At 40.5% G+C, this 20,441-nt stretch overlaps 1 protein-coding gene across 1 annotated transcript in view; it reads right to left on the reverse strand.

Moving 5' to 3' along the window:
* Window positions 1-6,116: 6,116 nt before the first annotated feature.
* Window positions 6,117-20,441, reverse strand: part of PGGT1B (protein geranylgeranyltransferase type I subunit beta) — a 34,338-nt gene continuing 20,013 nt past the window's right edge. The window contains exons 5-9 of the mRNA XM_063421607.1: window positions 19,158-19,290; window positions 16,679-16,724; window positions 14,827-15,011; window positions 14,416-14,524; window positions 6,117-10,600 (exon numbers count right to left, since the gene is read on the reverse strand). Coding sequence (XP_063277677.1) covers window positions 10,416-10,600; window positions 14,416-14,524; window positions 14,827-15,011; window positions 16,679-16,724; window positions 19,158-19,290 — 658 coding nt within the window. The 3' untranslated portion in view covers window positions 6,117-10,415. The remainder of the gene's footprint in view (window positions 10,601-14,415; window positions 14,525-14,826; window positions 15,012-16,678; window positions 16,725-19,157; window positions 19,291-20,441) is intronic.

A 20,441-nucleotide genomic window follows, 5' to 3' on the forward strand; every position in this document is an offset into this window, starting at 1 on the left:
GTAATTTTACGTGCTTTGCAAAACGGGCAGGTCTGTAACTCTGAGGGCTCTGAAGAATGAAGCACAGGTATGGAAGCTTTTTAGGCTCAGCTGGCCTTCAGAGACTGTTACACCCTTCTACAAAGCCTGTCCAATTCATGCCTTCAAGGTTTAAGTGTGTCAGCTGGGCTCGTACACTTCCCTTTCAGCTTAACTAATACCAGGATTAGGTTTGAGTTAACTTTCCTTTTTCAAAATGGCATGCTGTGCTCCTACAATGAAATTCATCCCCGGCATTTACCCATGGGTTAATAAAGTCTTTAATCCCCTCTAAAGGTGGACCAAGCTCCCTGCAGATAGGCTTTGCACATAGCAAGGCGGATGCAGACCCTGCTGTGCCCAAGGGCTGACCCTCACAGTGTCACACAGCACCAGAACAAGCCTGCCCTTTTACCTGTGTGCCCACTGGGCATCTGAGGCTCTCCAGAACCCCCACTCCAATAACTCCATCTCACATCAGTATCCAGCTGAGATCAGTATTTAGGAATCTGTCATGCTGCTGGAGTACCTGCCTGCAGGAGCAGTGACTCTGCTGCCTCTGGGCAGGCAGCACTGCACTGCTGAGGGTCCCCATGCCTCCTTCCTCCTCTGAAGGCTGACAAAGGTGCTGGTGACCTTGCCAAGAACAAGGGGCTCAAATAAAGTTGGTTTGTGTATATACGGATGTGCACCACAGAGCAAAAGGTCAGAAATGTCACTTGGGGGAGTTTTTCTGAAATCATCACAAAGAAATTTTTTCCTTTTAGTGTTAATAAAAAGCCGAGGGTGGAGTACAGTGACATTCCTGTTCCCTGGTCCCGTTGTGAGGAGTGAGGAGAGGATGTGGGGCATAAATTTGTCCTGGATCTGAGAGTGATGCTAAGGCTGGCCAGCAGCATTGGTGTCTGAACCCCCAAATCATGGCTCTGCCTGGTTTCCTGTGTGTGCTGCTGTGCAGGGCAAACAAAGCACCAGGAGGTGCAGAGCCAGGCACAGGGGTGCAAAAGCAGAGAGCCATGGCTCCAGGTGTTGTTCCACAGATAGCACTGAATGAGTGGTCACTGAGCTGTTGCCAGCCTTGCTGTGTGACCTTGGTTGCCTTCATCACATGGCTCACGGGCAGAAGCACAGTCCTCATGATAAGAGTCTCTGCCACGAGTGCACAAGTACTTACACACTATTCTGGAGTTTCTAGAAAGCAAAATCTCCCTGGATTCCCATGCAGATTTCATTCCTTTGAGTTCTACAGACTGCTTGACAACTACAGCAGTTCTCATCAGCATGCTAGAAAAGGCCTCCCTGCTGCAGCAGCCTAACAGAGTGGAACAGACTTCCCTCCAATTCAGTTACAACACAGTACATCCACAGAAGCACACTCACTTTGCCCTGCTGTGGACAGGAAAGTCAAATGCATCTTAGTGTGCCAAGGGTGACATCTCCCAGTGACCTCCCCAAATAACAAATGGCACGTATTTCAAAGAGGTTAAAGATAGACAAAGTCAGACTAGTTTGAAATATTACATTAATTATTACATTTTTACTGCATGTATGTTGAACTGAGATGTGTAAAAGGTTGGCAAAATGGACATTTTAGGCTGTTTTTTTTTTACCATTAGTTTAAAGCAAACGAGAATCATCTGTGCCTGACTGACAGCAGTAGACGAGCAGAAGTGTTTAGACTAGATCTGTCTCAACCCATAAGAAAAGGCACATCTGAATCTTCATTTGCCAGGGTTTCCAGAGCACAAATCTTCACTGAAGTGACTGAGATTGGGGCATTTAATTATTAAGAAAATATATTAAAAAAAAAAAAAAAAAGTCTTGCTTTATGTCCCTGTTGACTCCAAATCCAGCTAGCATCAAAAAGCACCAGAAAGCTCAGTTTGTTCTGACAGGACAAGTGGCCTGTGGGTAGCTGGAGCAGGCTGGGCAGCCAGTAAGGGGATGGGAGGGGGGTCCAATCCAGACTGCCTATCATATCAACAGCAGCTGCAGAATTTAATTTCCTTTTATAGAAGGGAAACTGTGGGAACTGTTGCTCTCCACAGTCAGTGGAGCCTTTGGCTTAAAAATCTGCCCTCCCTGGGGAACAGACGCTACGTAACATCTTAAATGCCTTCATGTTTGCTCAGGTTTCTGCTGCAGCCAGAAACAGTGTGCTTGTGTTTGCTCTATCCAGGGACCTGCCTGTGAAGCCTGCCTTTTCCATGGCTTCTGGACCGTGACTTGGAGTCACAGGAGATAAGGAAGACTGCAACAGTCCTGAGAGGTTACAGGCAGAGGGTAAGGGAAATGCAGTGTTTTGGCAGAAGGGAAGGGGACTAGACTTGTCTTATGGCCAGGGAAGCTCACCTTGTTAAGGCAGTTGACACCTTTTCTTTAGATCCCCACCATCACAGTCCTGACTTGTACCAGCAGCTCCTCATTCTGTAGAATGAAGTTGTTTGAGGCTGCAGGTTTTTACACTGAAAACAGATGTCAAGACATGGAGCCACCAGGAAAAATATTTGTGGTAGTAGCAGTTTGCATGGTGTGCACAGGAAGCTATCTATAGCAACTGGGAAGTCACAGAGAACACATTATCATGGCCCTGCAGGACTCATTCTGGCCACATACAGGGACTTATATATAGAGCTGTATACAAAAATACAGAAGAGGCCTGTGCCTGTGTTGGAAAGCCTCATCAGGACTTCTCTTGAGCAGCCAGTTCTTGGCCTCATCAGAGGACTGCATATTTCAGAGGATATTTTGGAAAGATGCTGGAAAGTGAGTACCTCCCAAGGACAGCTAATCTGTAAAATACTAGCATAAAGACCAGACTGCATGTATGTCCAATCTAGCTAAGATTTCTGATTTCCTCTGAAGTATTTTTGTGGTATTTATAGAAACCTTCCCCCTGTCCTGCCTTCCTATCTATGTACCTCACAGGTTGGCTCTACAATAAACTGTCCCACCAGTGCAAAACTCATCTTGGTTTAAGAATTCACAGCTTGGGGGTTTAGGAGAAGTGGGGGTGGTGTTAAAAAAATAAAAAATTAAAGTGGAATCTAAAGAAATGTAAGAAATAGTCCCCCAAAATGCCTCAAGGCAGGATAAACTGTCCCTACACCATGTCCAACAGTTCGTAGTCTAACCTGCTGTGAAAGAGCACCCCTGACAAATGCTCCCTAGACAACAAGTTTACACAGATGATACCTTTCCACATGATAGAGTCTGAAATCAAAGGAGGTTTCAGTGATAAAATAAGCAATACGGATGTTGGGACAAAGATGAAAATGCAATTTGGTCAAGTGAACTTACTTTAGTAAGGTTTGGCTATAATTTAAAGAAGGTTGTAAAACAAAGACTTCTGGACAGCACAACAGCAAATAAATATAGCTCTGTGCTTAGGGAAACCTTTAAATTAAACAAAGGCAGTATGCAATTTCAACAGCAGTCTTGCATATTTCACTTTCTAGGCAGCATAAGCACCTGTGCCACAAGCAGTCATGAAGGGAGATAAACCACAGAAAAACTGGCCTTGACTTGTGTCATTTTCACTTCAATTTCTTCTTTTGCAGATTTCACATAAAAGGATAAGGTGGGATCCTCCCTCCCAGTGTGAGGCAGAGCCTTTGTCTTATGTCTGGAGCAAAGGGAACACAGGGAGAGTTCTGGATGGAAGCCCAGGCTGGATCTTGCAGAAATAGCCTCATGAAAGCTCCATGCTCTCCCAGATTGAGCATCCAAAGCGTTTCCTTCACTGGTGCACAGGTGGGGTGGGTTGGCCTGGGCTGGGCACCAGATGCCTACCAAACTGCCCAATCACCCTCCTTCCCAGCTGGACAGGAGAGAGAAAATAAGTTTGAAAAGGACTCAGAGGTTTAGATGATGCAGTTTACTAAAGCAAAGGTTTACACATGAACAAGCAAGAGAAAAATATAGATTTTTTTGTCTATTTCCCATTGGCAAGTGAAGTTCAGCCACTTCCTGGGAACACGGCTTCAGCACCTGGAGTGGTTGCTCCAGAAGGCAAACATTATAAATAAAAAATGTCCCCCTTCCTTTTCCTTTTCTCAGCTTTTATATCTGAGCTGATGTCATGTGTTATGAAATATCCCTTGGGTCAGCTTGGGTCAGCTGGCCTGGTTGTGTCTTCCCCCAGAACCTTGCCCAGTCCCAGCCTACAGATAGGGCAGGCGAGAATGCTGGGGGGACAGTGCTGCTGCTGTGCCAGCACTGCCCAGCAGCTACAAAAGCACCACTGTGCTATCAGCACCTTTCCAGCTACCAGTGCAAAGCACAGCACTGTGAGGGCTGCTAAGGGAGAATGAACCCAGCCAGACTCAATGCAACAGAGCAGCTCCTGGTCCTCATACTAGGGCCTGGTTATCATCGCTGTTGAGAGTTAACAGGCAAACCACTTTCACAAGCAGACTAAAATTGTCAAAATACAGCTGCTGCATTCATATCTCCCTCTTTGCATTTGTGAATTTAATATAAGCAACATATGTGGCAAGTTGAAAGCTCTTTCCTGAACATCTTTAATTCTCAAAGTGAAGCATGCAGATTGCTATCATGCAGATTTTATTTTCCTCAATGAACTTTCTCTACTTACTGCAAGTCAGGACCATATTCTTCCTCAGAATCCTACTTGTTTTCCAGTGATAGTGAAGCCTTGGTGGAAGGCAAGCTCATGGAGCAACTCCTCCTAGAAATTATGCTAAGACACTTGGAAAATAAGAAGCCACCATGGCTTCACTAAGGGCAAATAGTGCTTGACAGCTTTGGTGGCCTTCTAAAATGGCCTTCTACACTGAGGGGTGTGGAAAGGGCAACTGACATCATATGCAAAGCCTTTGCACTGTCCCATATGACATCCTTGCACTAAACTGGAGAGGGTGGACTCCTCGATGGATAAGGAATGGGCTGTATGGTCTCACTCAGAACAGTTGTGGCAGAGGCCAAAGGTAAGCAGCCTTGCGCAGGGGTTGGTATTAGGACTGGCACTGTTACACAACCTTGTGGGCAGCAGGGACAGTGGGAATGAGTGCACCCTCAGCAAGTGTGCCAATGGCTCTGAGCTGCTTGGTGCTGTCCACAAACCAGAGGGAAGGGATGACATACAGAGGGACCTGGACAGGCTTGAGAAGGGGGCTTGTGCAAACCTCGTGGCGTTCAGCACAGCCAAGTGCAAAGTCCTGCAGACAGCGGTATAGGCCAGGTAATGAATGGACTGAGAGCAGCCTGTGAGAAGGACTGGGGGCTCTGGTGGATGAGAGGCTGGACATGACCCAGCCATGAGCACTCACAGCCCAGAAAGCCAAAGGTGTCCTGGGCTGCACCCAAAGCAGGGTGGGCAGCAGGGGAGGGAGGGGATTCTGCCCCTCTGCTCTGCTCTGGTGAGATCCTATTTGGAGTGCTGCATCCATGTCTGGGATCCTCAATGTAAGGACATGGACCTTTTGGAATGCATCCAGAAGAGGCCATGAAGACAGCTGGAGGGCTGGAACATCCCTCCTGTGAAGACAAGCTGAGAGGAGATTTGACCTGGGAAGGAGAAGGCTCCAGGGAGACCTATAGCACTTTCCAGTACTTGAAGGGACTCGACTAAAAGAGGAACTTTTTAGAAGGGCATGTAGTAACAGGACAAGGGGGAATGGATTAAAACCGAGAGTAGATATTAAGAAAAAATTCTCCACTGTGCGGGTGGGCGAGGCACTGGGAAAAAGTTTGCCCAGAGGAGCTGTGGATGCCCCATCCCTGGAAGTGTTCAAATCCACGCTGGACTGGGCTTTGAGCAACCTGATGTGGAGGGAGTTCTCCCTGCCCATGGCAAAGGAGTTGAAACCGATGATTGTTAAGGTCCCTTCCAACCCAAACCATTCTGTGATTCTGTGTTCTCACAATGTAGTTATCAAACAAGGCACTTTTCCAGTGCCTCAAAATAAGGCAGTAGTGTCACGGTTTGCTGCCTTTGGTGGGTTCAGCTTGAAAACCTTTGGAGGCTGTCATTCTCTGTGCCCTTGGGAAGACAGGTCCACACCCAGAACAAATAACTTGGAAAAAAAAGACATGACAAGAGCTACAATTCAAAAAAAATTACAGTTTTCCCTCAGTTTCCCAACAGTTCATTGATTTTTATTAAACTCAGAAACTAATCAGGCAAATAGAAACCAGGAACACAAAAGCTTAAAAATGGTGAACGGAAAGTGTAAATCTACAACACATTGTAACCACTCAGTGGAGTAATTTAATAACCATTTAGTATAAAGATCTTGAGACTATCTTCTTTTTCACCCAATGTCATCTGAAGTGAGAAAAACTTAAGTGGTCTCTTCTTGCAACAGCAAAAAAAGAGCTTTTCAGAACCACCACAGTATTTAACATCAATGTAAACCAGTAATCTCATTCAACAGATGAATTTTGGAGATGTCTCATATTTAGTTGCAGCAATAGCATCTTCTTACCTAGGGTCTCTCTGCTTCTCATGCATGTCCTTACATCTCTTTGACCTCCATAGGGCCACTGATAGCAGGGTTTCTCCAAAATGCCAGGAAATGGGCTGTCCATAAAAGGCTTTGACTTTGGAGATCACTGTTTCCTCCCTTCTATATTAGGCAACCCCATACTGAATGGCTCACTCGGCACAAAGTTGAAATGTATTTTTTAGGAAACATGACAGTTTCTAGAGAGTATTTATTTTTTTATACCGGCATCCATGGAGAAAGCACTTTTGGTGCAGCTTCTTAAGCTCCTCTCAGTTTGTCTTTTACCTTGGCCAATAGGACATAGAGCAAGGTACTCCTAATATGTGCTTCAGCATACATATTTCAGATATTTCTGCAATATCCAGTTTACTTGCTAGTTTTTTTCAGTGATGATGATTGTTCCATTTAGTAAAAACAGTTCTCAATATGAAAATTCATAAATACAAACATGCTTGGAAGCAGCCTCTCAAAATGGTGTTATCATATCCACCAGCAGCTATGTACAAATCAAGTGGGCCTGAAAGCCCTAATGTGACAATGTTTAAATCCCCAGTCCTCAGATCCTATGGAAAAAATACATTTGACTTCCTTTGTTCAACATACCATTTTAAAGCTGTTTTTCTGCAAGAGAAACCTGGGCCACACATAGAGTTTGGGAGTGTTTCACATAGGATAGAGGCACTCACATTTGTCAGACTGATAGCTAAGAGATTTTACATCCTCAAGCACATGGCAAAGCCATTTAATGCATTAATTTCTTATGTAGATTCAGTCTCAGCAATGTAAAGCTGTGGTTAACACAAAATTATCAGAGGTAGGTAATAATCACATCATATTTTTTTTCTAGCTACATTTAAACTTCATAGTTCACATTTAAGTTTTAGCTCCATTTTGATGTATCCCCTTTAAAAGTGATTTTAGGTTATGGACTTCTGTGAAACTCCTGTCCACTGATTTATCACTTAACATTTTTCTAGTCAGAAGACACAATAAACAACAAAAATCAGAGAGGCAATTCAATACAGTCAGAATCCAGATGTCTGCTACACAGGAACATTCAATGTTCATCATTTTTTTTGCCTGACATCAATTGGGACATCTAGAATGGCAAATCATGAATGCAGAGTTGGTTATTAGTACAGATTTTTGTTAACCTAAAAAAGATTAGAGATTTCAAAAGAATTAAAGTAATTAGATACTCAGTATGAGGTGAAAGCAGATATTTTCCTGCCTTCATCAAACTTTGGGAGTTAATAAGAAACAAGTATGCCTCGTGCAACCCTTTAGGAAAGGCTAGCTCTGCTGTCAACATGCAGCCTGAAAAGATGTTGTAGAATGACTGGGGGCCAAGGAGATAAGAAATGCAAAATCCACATAAAGAACCCAGGGTAGCTTACAGATACAGAAAACATAGCAAGAAATGTTACCTGATTTCTGAGGCAGAAAACTATCAAATTACTTGCCATGAGATTTTTTCTTGCCCACGTAATATGATTTTTCACTGTTACCCCCATATTTTGTGCTGAGGGACCCTGATGTCCCTCACAGATGAGACTCTGGTCACACGAAGGGAAACTCAGGAATCATAGTTTAGGATTTTGCAAGTATGGATTTGCCTCACAATAATCAAATACAACATTTCTCACGAACCTAAGTAAGAATGAATATTTAGGCTGTTTCCCAGCAGGGACTAAGAACCCATTATTCAACTGTTCTGAAATTCAAAGCCACTCCCTCTACCAGGGTATGCAGTAAACACTAAAAAACTCAAAGACAGTTCACCAGCAAGGCAGAGAAGCAGTGGTGGGGATGGATAGCTACAATTACACCTCATCTGCATTGTGACTACACTGTGTTCCAGAAATCCATCCTACCCTACCATGAAGTCAACTCGTGGTCACCATCTGATGTAAAGACAAGAAAATATCGCACTTTTTTGATCAATTTTTACTTCAAGATTGTTGCTTTTTTTTGTTTGCTTTTCAATGTGTTTTTATCTAGGTAGACTCCCATGACCTAAGAGACTTCTGCTCAGGTGAGTTACTTCAGCCTTTGCTGACCAACATCCCATTAAGCCCATCCAGGAAAATGGGATTGCCACAGGAACTGCTGTAGTGAGCCCCCTGCCAGAGAGATCCTTTCTTTAAAAAGCTTTCTAGTTCTTTTTACTTGTGGCTGGATTTGTGATTATCTCAGCATGTGGCCAATAAAACCAATTCCCAAGCTCTATCCTCCCCACTTAGCTCCTTCATGTTCCTTGAGTCAGTATCTTTTACTCCCTAATCTTACCCTAGGCAGCTCAAATCCTTTCCACCAGTTTGGTTCCATTATTACTCCACATTTTTTGCTCTTGCCTCCAGCCTCAGTATCTCCCAGTTTTCATCTCTCTTACTCTGCAACAGTCCAACTCAAGCACCTCATTCCTCCTCTCCACTACTAGCCTCACAGTTCTCTTGGTTCCAACCCCTCTGAACTTCTCAGTTTTTCCAACTATTTCCTCTCCTCCTTCAAGTAAAGTCTCTACTGGGACATGTCTAGATCACACACCTTACCCTGCTCCTCCTCTGCTTTTCCAAGCAGATCACTATCACTAGTTATGCTCCCAATGCTGCAGGTAGGTAAATTAATCTGCTATAGAAATAAAACCTATTTATTTAGGTAGGAAGGCTGCTACAGGTTTGGACAACAGGATTGTTCTGGTAGCCTAAAGATACCTATTGGACCTCTCTGAGTGTGCTAGGGGTACAACTACACTACCCTTTTCACTTGCCCTGCATTGCAAAACAGGAATCCCCAAACATGTTTATCCCCAAAGTTCTTTTTGCTGGCCAAAGTGGTCTACATCCTGTCTCTTTGGGCTCAGCAGTGGCAAACGGTGCACCTAATCTGTTTTAAGAAGTCTTCAGCTGTCTTTGGAACCTTTAGGAAGAAAAAAGTGCTGTTAATGACTGGCAAGTAGAAAGATGTTGTGGTGTCTACTGAATGCACAAACTGACCTGCCACAAACACATCAGCTGCAAAGTTACTTGCTTCAACCCTGCACAGCACTTCAAGCATACAAAGTAAGGCACTAGTAAAGCACTAAAGAAGCTGAGAATGTTCATCATTATTCTAATTTGAACAACTTTAATATATTGCAAAGATGTGTCTTTGGAAGCATGTTCTAATGCTACTCTTGTATACAGGCATGCTTCCAAAAGACTAGGTTGAATATCTCTTATTGAATATCTCTTATTGATGCACATCAATATACCACACTCTTAGTGAACTTCACATGAAGAAACTATTTCAGATGAAAAATCTTTGTCTGGCTAACAATCCACTACATCTGTGTAAACCCTACTCAGAAGAATTATGAAATCCATTTAGCAAGGCCACACAACTTTAAAAGTCCAGTATATTGAATAAAATAATTTTATTTCTATTTAAGTAATTTGCTTGTGAAAAACAAAGTTTATGGAATCTGAAAGTTGATGATAATAGGTAACTTTTAACTGAGACTTAATATGAGAGATTCTTTACCCAAAAATATGTCGAACAGTAAGATTATAAAGAACTTTAATGCTCTGTGCTATACTGTATGATATGTAAACAATTTTGAAAATACTTCCCCATTATATATTTTGACACAGTATGCACGAATTTAAAAAAATAAAATTAAAATGAAATTTAAATGCCTCAAGGGATTTCTTAGAAGTAAAGCCATCTGAAAAGCCATTTACAGTCTGCGGTGACAAATTCCTATATAATCAAAATATTCCCCTTTTCACAACGCAGAATAATCTGCTGAAGGCAACTCCCTATCAAAGTGATGCCAGCAACACAGATCTGATTGTATGACTCCAGCACTTAAAAGAGCACATTGGTTATACATGGCTTTTGACCCTGGGCTACACTTATGCTACCAGAACTAAATTCAAGTCTAAATCAGTCATGTAGAGAAGTGTGTGTCATCTGAACGCAGTTTAAAGTCCGTGTTTTCCAGATCTGATGAAGGTGGTGAAGACGCTCTGATGCTCTTGTGCTTACATTCAGGGCAGGATGAACTTTGCAAATACCAGATTCTCCAATTAATGACAAACCACAGATTCCAAAGTAGGCATGTAAAGCATCTGAAAGAGGAACAGAAAAGAAAAAATAAAATTATTTCAGGCTGTAACAGCAAAGTGTTCCCATATTCAAACACCTCAGAGTAATTACAGCAAGGAAAACAAATAATCAGGTGCTGTATTTTAAACTTGAATTTTGACAGAAGGAAAACATTTCTGCCCAAAGCTACCAGCATCAACTGAAGTCCAGGTTCTTTTATAACAACTTGTGCACTACTTTATTTTTTCTGCGTGCCATAGCCAAAAAGCAAAAGGACTTGGGTATCTAAAAATAACCAGTCCAGAATGCAATTTTTTTTTCTTGTAAGCGTTTTTGGCTGGTTATTTTATGAGCAGTTAACTACTGAAACAACAAAATTAGTGCCAATAACTGCCAACAGCAAAACTTAGAGAAACTGAAGAAACCATTACTTTGCCTAGCTTCCCTTTTTCCTGAGAGATTATCCCAAGGACAGGAATTCATGCAGCTTGATTAAGAGATACCTGTCACCAAAATGGGATACTCTTAACTCTCCTGTTCCATGCTGCTGCTGATGTACACCAGGGTTACACCTTGCTGAGTCTGCCTCCTCTGGGTAGCAGCAAGCTATCAGATTGGATTATCTGCCCATGAAATCACAGGCGAAATATCAAAAGACGATGGAATTTCATGTATCCCTTGCAAAATCTCAACAGGTAGCACTCTGTGGAGGTGTGAATAATTTAGTATTTCACTAAAACGACCACAGAGTCATTTAGGACGGAAAAGACCTTTAAGATCAGAGTCCAGTCCTTAACCAAGACCAGCACTGAACCATGTCCCTAAGTGTTGTATCATATCTCTAGGGATGGTGATTCAAGCACTGCCTCGAGTAGTCTGTTCCAATATTTTACAATCCTTCTGATGAAGAAATTTTTCCTACTATCCAATCTACACTTCCTCTGGTGGAACCTGAGGCTGCTTCTTCCTCTCCTATCAGTTCTGTGTTAAATAATGCTAGTGGCCTCCACAACATGTTTTGATGTCCGCTAGTACAACAAGTCTACAAAATTATATTTCCTTGAATACTCAGCTGGAAAGAGTTACTTTTTAACATTGCAAGTCCATATAACACATAGATTATCACAAACAGCTGGCTGTCTTCTGAAATTTGTAGCCTCTTTCCTAAAAACATTACTGCACAGCAAAGACAGCTTGAGTCCCCAAATTTAAACAGAGTTTTAATAAGGTAGGAGGCACAGAAGTTAAAATCTAGTTCTGATTAAGTCTTAGGAATCTTTGTAGTGTAGACATGATGGAAAGACAGTTTGCCTTTCAGATATGACACTGAGCTTGCACGAAGCAAAGCTGTGTATCTACAACAATGAAAGCACAATCTTTGCAATGTTCCATTTATAGTCCTTCTTCATATCAGAACTGCACTAATTTTTTACTTTTTTCTTCAAAACATGACCACAGACTTATGCCACCATCTTCCTGAGGAAAAAGGCTACAGTAAGCCTGGAAATTACACAAACGCACACACACACAACAAAGAAGAACAATTAATATTTGTCTTGCCTTTCTTAAATTTTATCTCAAACAGTCACAACTATACAAAAAGACAGAATCATAGAATAATGAAATACCCTGAGTTTGAAAGACCCCACAAAGGTGACCAAAATCTGATTCCTGCCTCTGCATAGGATCCCAAGAGTTACACCATGTGCCCAAGAGCATTGTTCAAAAATTTCTTTAACTCTTTCAGGGTGGTGCTATGACCACTTTTCTGAGGAGCCTGTTACAGAGCACAACCACCTTCTGGGTGGGTGGGAACCTTTTCCCAATATCTAACCTAAACCTCCCCTGATGCAACTTCAGGCTATTCTCTCAGGTCCAGTCACTGTCACCACAGAGAACAGATCAGTGCCTGCCCCTCCTCTTCCCCTCACAAGAAGCTGCACCTGCAGTGAGGTCTCCCCTCAGTCTCCTCCTCTCCAGGCTGAACAGACCAAGTGACCTCAGCCACTCCTCACACACTTCCCCTCAGGGCCCTTCACCATCCTCATGGCCCTCCCTTGGACACTCTCTAACAGCTCAGTGTCTTCTTTGTATTGTGGCCCCAAAACTGCCCCCAGCACTGGAAGTGAGACTGCCCCAGAGCAGAGCAGAGCAGGACAATCCCCTCCCCTGCCCGGCTGTGATGCTGTGCCTGATGCACCCCAGGACACAGATGGTTCTTCTTGCTGCCAGGGCACTGCTGGCTCATGTTCAACTTGCCATTGACCAGGACTCTCAGAGCCCTTTCTGCAGCAGTCTTCTCCAGCCTCTTGTTTCCCAGTCTATCCATACATCCAGGACTTGCCCTTGTTAAACTTCATACAGTTGGTAATTGACCATCCCTCTAATTCGTCAAGGTCTCTCTGCAAGACTTCTCTGCCCTCAAGGGAGTCAACAGCTACTCCCAATTTAGTGCTGTTTGTGAACTTACTTAGTATTCTTTCAGTGCTGCATCCAAGTCATTAATGAAGATGTTGAGGAGCACAGGGTCAAGGATGGATCCCTTTGGATACCTTCTAGTGACAGATCACCAGTCTGATGTGATGCACTACAGCCCTTTTTGCCCAATGTGTGAACCAGTTTCTCACCCATCCCATGATGTGTTTACCCAGCCATGTACTGGACAGGTTGTCCAGAAGGATCCATAAGGAACTGTACTGGAAGCATCAGATTACATCAACTGGCTTCCCTTGGTCATCTAGGGGGACAACCTTGTCATAAAAAGAATTTAAGTTTAAGACAGGTTAAGGCACTTCACACATGATGGGTATTTGAAACAGACTTTTCTAATCTCTAACTCGAAACGTAAATGTTTCATTAAGATATACCAAAATACTCCCTCCAAATGATACTCTTAAATTAATATGATGAGGAGTAAATACATCTAAATTCCTCAGAAATCCTGAACTGGTTTTCAGGGAAGAGGCAGATGCAAATCTATCAGAAGCAGTGTATTTTCAGTGTGGGTTCACCTTGAAAAATTCTGAACTGTTCAAAATGAAATTAAGAAAGGATTAAATATCAGGGCACAGATTCTAAACAGACTCTTCCTTTATTATGAGTGAATTTTTATCTTATTTGATCAGTTTAAAGACTGTTCATCTTCCCTGTACAAAATGCCATGGGCAAACAATACTGGCACAAGCTTTGTTTTCACAAGTTTGAAATACCTTAATTGTATTCTAACAGCTCCTAAAATTAAAAGATTTTAGCATCCTTTTGAGTTTTTTTCACTACTTCAAATAATCCACTTCCAAAAGCATAATAACTAACTTTCAGACATACTCACATAACCATAACTCAAGTAATTGTAAATCATAGTGCATAACTGTGTAAACTTTGACTGTTTTTACAAATATCAATGACTTCTGAATAAGCTTAAATGATTAATTTACTGAAGAAACAAATGTTTTGATATACTGAACTCAATTTACAAGGATACCTAAAACACAATATTCCTTTTAGGCAGAACAGTAAACACATACTAAATGCGCAGTGATACTATTTAAACAACAACAGCTGACTTCCTCTGTGGCTGAACAAGGAAAAGCTTCAACTCCCTCTTTCCACTTCAAGAATTGTATTTTATTATATTTTGAGGGGGTTTTTTTTGAGGTTGTTGTTGGTTTGATTTGGGATTTGTGTTTGTTTTTTTTTTTTTTTTTTGTTTTGTTTTGTTTTGTTTTGTTTTGTTTTTTTGTTTGTTTTTAATTGAAGAGTGTAGTTTCCCTTATACCTCTCAGATGTCTGCTGGAATGTATTTCTTAGAACTCACTAAAATTTTGAGAAATTATTTTACCTGGATGGCTGTCTGGCCACTTGGCAAATCCACCAACAAGGCGATCTTGAGTTGACAGGATGTAATTTCGGTTTTTCTCAAAATTTGTATATTGGAATATGTTCAAGAGCTGAAAAGGAATTAGACTGTAACAGTAATATAAGTCTTAGTACTAAGTCTTTAACTAGGTCATAGTATACTTTTAACACTCGAATATAGTGCCTGTTTTTGAGATAACTAGTGACAGCATAGACAGCACTAAACTGGTAAACCTCAATTTCCTGCATTTTTTGAAACATGAAAGACATTTATAGTCATTGATGCATATTGGTGCACTTATGTCAAATACCTAATTCTTTCCAGCAAAGAAAATAGTGCTTAATGAAATCAAAACAAGTCAATAATGATCCCTACAGCTGTTCTGTACTCTACCTTCAGTGTTGCTCCCACCCAAAAGGAATAGCAAGTGTCCACAGGTTTGTTGGGTCGTCCATGGTAGCCGTTCTGTTGCCTCATTATACACCACCTTCTTATTCTGTTCAGTTCTTTTTCTGAAAAAACTTCCTCCAGTTTGCCCATCAAACACAGTGATGCAATACCACAAAATGTAGAGCCACCTGTGAAGAGAGAGCAGGGTTTGCAACGCTTTGATACACAGATATTCTGAAGCCTGCATGATCTCAGTCAGAATTTTAACTAAGTCATTAGAAATTAAATCAATGGACTTTTAAAAGTACAAACAAGTTATTTTTAAGTCTAAAATCCAAATAAATAAGAACACTGTAGTTCAGCAGGTATGTCAAAGGAGGGGGAAAGAAATCCCTCCCCAGGTCTTGCAGAAACAAACCAGCTCATTTTCTTAAAAGGCGTTTTTTCTCTCAACACTGCATAATTTACATTACATAGCAGTCCAGAAATAAGTAAATAGCATTGCAACAGAAATATTTCTTCATTCGTAACTTAAAAAAGAAAGTTATTGGAATGCCAGCAATCAGACTGAAGCAGAGATGCCAAAACTAGCCTCAGACACAATCCTTCAGAGGATATAAACAGACAGAAGTGTCTGGTGAGCAGAAGGAGAAAAAAAAATCAAATTAAAATTACTAAAAAAAAAAGCACACAGTTAATACAGTGAAAAGTCTCCTGGACTCTCATGGTTGTAGTACATAAAAATTGTGCTTCTAAGGATTTTTTTGGCTGTCAAGGAAATTTTGCACAATCAAAAAGATAAACTCATGTTCTTTGTGTAGACTAGTCATCAATTTTAAAGCCCATTAAAGTTTGAGTCTAATAACTGACAGGATAAAATCAGAGGCTGGGAAAGACCACAAGCAAGCTGCCGGCAGATGACCTGAGCCCCAAATACTCCTTAAAATATCCTGGTGCTGGAAGACCCTAGGAGCTCTAAGCTTATTTTCATTCTGATGCTGAAATGCAGTGCTGAAGTACTGCTATTTGTTATCACTAACATTCTACAGAAAGTTAGTTAACCAGTTGTTTTAATACCTAGGCATGTAATTTAAATTTTTCAGCTTTATGATCCAGCAAGAAGAAAACAGATAAAATCCTATCAAAGCTCAACACTAAGGATACAGATAGCAAACATTTGATAGGATCATAAAATCGTTTAGGTTGGAAAAGACCTCCAGGATCACAGAGTCCAACCTTTGACCAATCACCACCTTGTCAAATAGACCACAGCACTAAATTTAGTGTCAGTCACCTAAAAGTCAAAAGCTCTTCTGTCTCAAGCAGGCTGCTACTTCATGGCATAGAAACATTTTGCTTAAAAATAGCGGTCTCCTGGGGATGCCCAGCTTAGGATCTACCAACTCCTTAAAAATATTAACTGTTGCTTTAATATCTGAACCCATAACAGATGCTGTATCTGAGGAAATGTTTCTAGGTTTTACCTAAGCTGTTGAAATTGGAAATGATGAGTAGTTACACTGCACAAAATCTCTTGCAGATAAAATCCTCAGAGTAACAATGGCACATGTGGAAAAAGTTTGCTCTGTCAGCCAACAGCTGAGAATTACAAGCAGCACCTTTCAACAAAACACTCCTGTGGTAAGATTAATGGAGGTGATTTAGAGACTGTCTGTTCAGATATTAAGCTAGATCTAAAGGAAGAAGATGTGATATTTGGAGGCATGTTTTGGATTTGCTCCTCCTCACACCGCTTCCTTAAAAATCAAAAGAAGGAAAGGCATGGCATATTCTGCACCCTCTGAGGCATTTTCAATACTGCTCTGAAAGGTGTAGAACACTTTGACATTCTTACCATGAGATTCCAGTCCAGCTCCCTGTGCCAGGCCATTATCGTAAGACTGAAGAAAAAAAAAATCCCACAAAGCAGTTACTTTAGAATCACAGCACTTGGATAGACATAGCAATTTCTTAATTTATCAGCAAAATTATCATCAGATCATTGCCATAATTTAACCTGAAAAAATATGAACCTCTGAAAGTTCTTGGCATAACACAGTTAACAAATCAGCCCTGTCTCAATGTAATGGAATTAATGTAATGGAATTAATTTTAGTTGTGATATATGTTAGAAACCTGAAAAAGGGTAAGCATATCTTTGCCACAAAGAAAAAAAGCATGTAATGCAGGTATAAAAAGAAAAAAAAATGGATAAATAATAAAAACAAAATTAAGTAATCTGACTCTAATCCAAGAGTAGTTTAACATTAAAAAAGAGGCAAAATGCAAGGTACTACTGTGTGTAGAATACTCAAGTCCAAGCAATATTTTAGCAAGACGCAAATATATCAGGCTTAAAAAAATGAGAAGGGAACCACAAGCAAGAAGAAGATGTAACATGCATTAGAATAAACTTAAATGGGCCTACAAAATATTACTGTAAAAAACTACTGTTACAGTGGTGAAAAATCACTCTCTTAAGTGCAACAAAAGAAGAAACTTGAGACTGACAAAGCACCAAGAATATCATAGTTCACATCTGTCATGAACAATCTAGAAACACATGTATATATCAGAACAGTAATCCTTCTTCCCTAAAAATCCATTAAATCATTTTACTTGAAAAGAAACAAAGGATCATATAGGAAATTATTCATAAAAAGGAAGTGGAACAAGAGTTTATAGAATACTTAATGAATTATCTCTGACCAAATACCAATGAGGTATATTTTGAATTACATAGGTCCTACATATTCTACATAAACTGCTCAATTAATGAATGGATCAGTATCTGATCAGACACAAAGCAGCAAAAATCTTCTCCCCACATCCTCCAGGTGCTATGAAATTTTCACATTTTCTCTAAAACAGTGGCTAGTAGGTACAGGACACCTTGATAAACCATTAATGACTCCCATAGTCTGAACTGAAGAATGGCTACAGGACTATCCTAGCTTTAGAAATTACCTAAGGATTATTTTGTGCATCTGCTTTAAAGCTGACATTGAGAAGGAAAAAGCAAACAGAAGAACACATGGAAGCTACATTAAAATTGTATTCCTGGTTTTGAGTAGTTTCTGCAAGCTGAAGCAACTAAAAAGACTAATATTTGATACAAATTCAAGCTGCAGCTTATTACTCCTTGTGTAACTAACTGTCCTGGGGAATGCAGAGGTGAGCGTAGCCTACTACAGGATGGCAAGGGAAAAGGCCAGTGGTAGGAAAGGGAAATATCAAAAGTGTTGGGTAAGAACAAGTAAGGGGAAACAGAGGGGAAAATGGGATAAAAGGTGCTACTAGCACGTGAATGGACTGCAGGTCCATATTCTTGTATGACTGAGCCCTGGCCTTGATCATCTCAATCTGTCCAGGACTATGGCAGTGTTCCAGAAAGCTTCTTGAGGTGTACAGTAAGAAATACTACGACATCGAACTACCTCCTTTAAAATTAAGCAACAAATAAAAAACAATTTGGTCTGAAGCAGAAGATTTTGAATTTTTTTTTTAAACTTGTTTCTCACATAAATTTTACAGTCTTGCTGCTGGCAGCAATTACTGAAAATACTCATTTACAACAGAAGTTGTGTATCATCATAAATTTGTGTCTTCTTTGTAGATCACAATAGTTTAATGTGTGCTTACTCACACTCAGGGAATTGCAATTTTCATGCTTGCTCAAATTCCTTAAAAAATTGTATTTCTATCTTTGAAAATGTAACTCAATTAAATCAGTGAAACGGAATGAAAAAAATGGAAAGCTCCTTTACTCCAATCAAATATGAAGACAATTTGCACAGACACAGAAAAAAAAATGTGTACATACTCATGAATATTTTTTTTCATTCCAAGTATCTAATAAATAAATTATGAAGTGCATGACTGAAAACACTTAAGCATGAACTGATGTTAATAATTAGTTTATTTGAATCTGTGTATCTTTTAAAAAGCAGTACTACAGCTCAATGAAATGTGAGTATTTTATTGGTACTCTTTTCAAAAGTGCTTTATGCATTTTTTCTAAGTTATACAAACATTATACCTCAGTTTTCAAAAATTTGCTTTCAATTGTTCTATTATTTTAAACAAAGAGGATTTAAAATTTAATTTGCAGCGAATAAACACACCAAATAAAACCATCTTGCTAGCACACATTTTAATGAAAATACAAATGCAAAAATCCAATGTACTTTGTAATTCTCAACTCACTAGCAAAGGAAGAAAAAATAAAGAAATTACCGTAATACAGTTTTCATAGAGATTGTTTTTAGCCACAGTTAATAAAAAAGCTGTAAGCCTTAAAGTATAGGAAGAAGCAATATTTTGTGAACACTCACCATACTTCTTCTAATGTAGTCTATTGCTTTCTTCATATCCATGCCTGACCAGTTATCGAGCATGTAGCAGATACAGGAAGCACAGTACACAAACCTCATATCATTCTCACTTCCTTCCAGCACTGCACAGAAACTGAAAGAAACATTTCTGTCTTTAGACATTGTTTCGCCTGTTATACCAGAAAATATGAAATGCAGTTTAAGGACTTGCACAACGTTTTCTTTAAAGTTTAGTTTACAGTAATCGCATAAACATAACACAAAGTTACACCAGATTTTCTTTTCAGATTATGTTATTCTAAGTCAAGGAAAATGCATAGAACTATTAAGGAGCCTGAGTAACTATTTCCAGCAACATAATGACACTGGTGTTTATTCCAAGATGTTTATGCTTACAGTCTTTCACCTATTACAGTATAAACAGATACATGAGTTACCATTTTACCTCTTTTGGGCAGAATTCTTTGACTTCCTAGGAATCCTAGTAGCCCACAAGGCTTTCTATTCTTACTGCAACTTGAGGACCAGTTTCCCAGGTATGTATAAAGGTAATTGCTAATACTACCACTTCTAATAGAGATGGTGTATTAGTTTTTCATTACTTATTGTTACAATCTCACCATACTCTAGGAACATTTAAAAATTTTTGTATCTGGGTTATTTTGGCACAATCTCAGAGACTCCTAAAATGATGACGGATGCCCTGACTTGGATGTTTGTATCACAACGTGGCCAGCAGAACCAGGGCAGTAACCATCCCCCTGCACTGGGCACTGGTGAGGCCACACCTCAAGCTTTGTGTTCCATTTTGGGCCCCTCACAGCAAGGAAGAACACTGAGGTGCTAAAGCATCAAGGGAAGGGCAGTGGAGCTGGGGAGAGCTTTGGAGACTTGTGTCTGATGAGAAGCAGCTGAGGGAATTTAGAGTGTTCAGCCTGGAGGAAAGAACACCAAGAGGACACCTTATCAGTCAACTACCTGAAAGGTGGCAGGCAAGGTGGGGGTTGGTCTCCTCTCTCAGGTGGGACAGAGGAAATTGCCTCAAGTCGCAACAGGCGAGGTTTAGATCAGGTATCAGAAGGGTTGCCTGCCACTGGAGCAGGCTGCCCAGGGCAATGGTGGAGTCACCATCCCTGAAGGTATTTGAATGACATGTAGACGTGGCACTTAAGGACATGGTTTAGTGCTGGGCTTGGCAGTGCGGGGTTGAGAGTTGGACTTCATGATCTCAAGGGTCTTTTTCAACCTAAATGATTCCACAATATACAAAAATAGGTAAAAGGT

Source organism: Prinia subflava, chromosome Z (assembly GCF_021018805.1).
Source record: "Prinia subflava isolate CZ2003 ecotype Zambia chromosome Z, Cam_Psub_1.2, whole genome shotgun sequence".
NCBI lineage: Eukaryota > Metazoa > Chordata > Aves > Passeriformes > Cisticolidae > Prinia > Prinia subflava.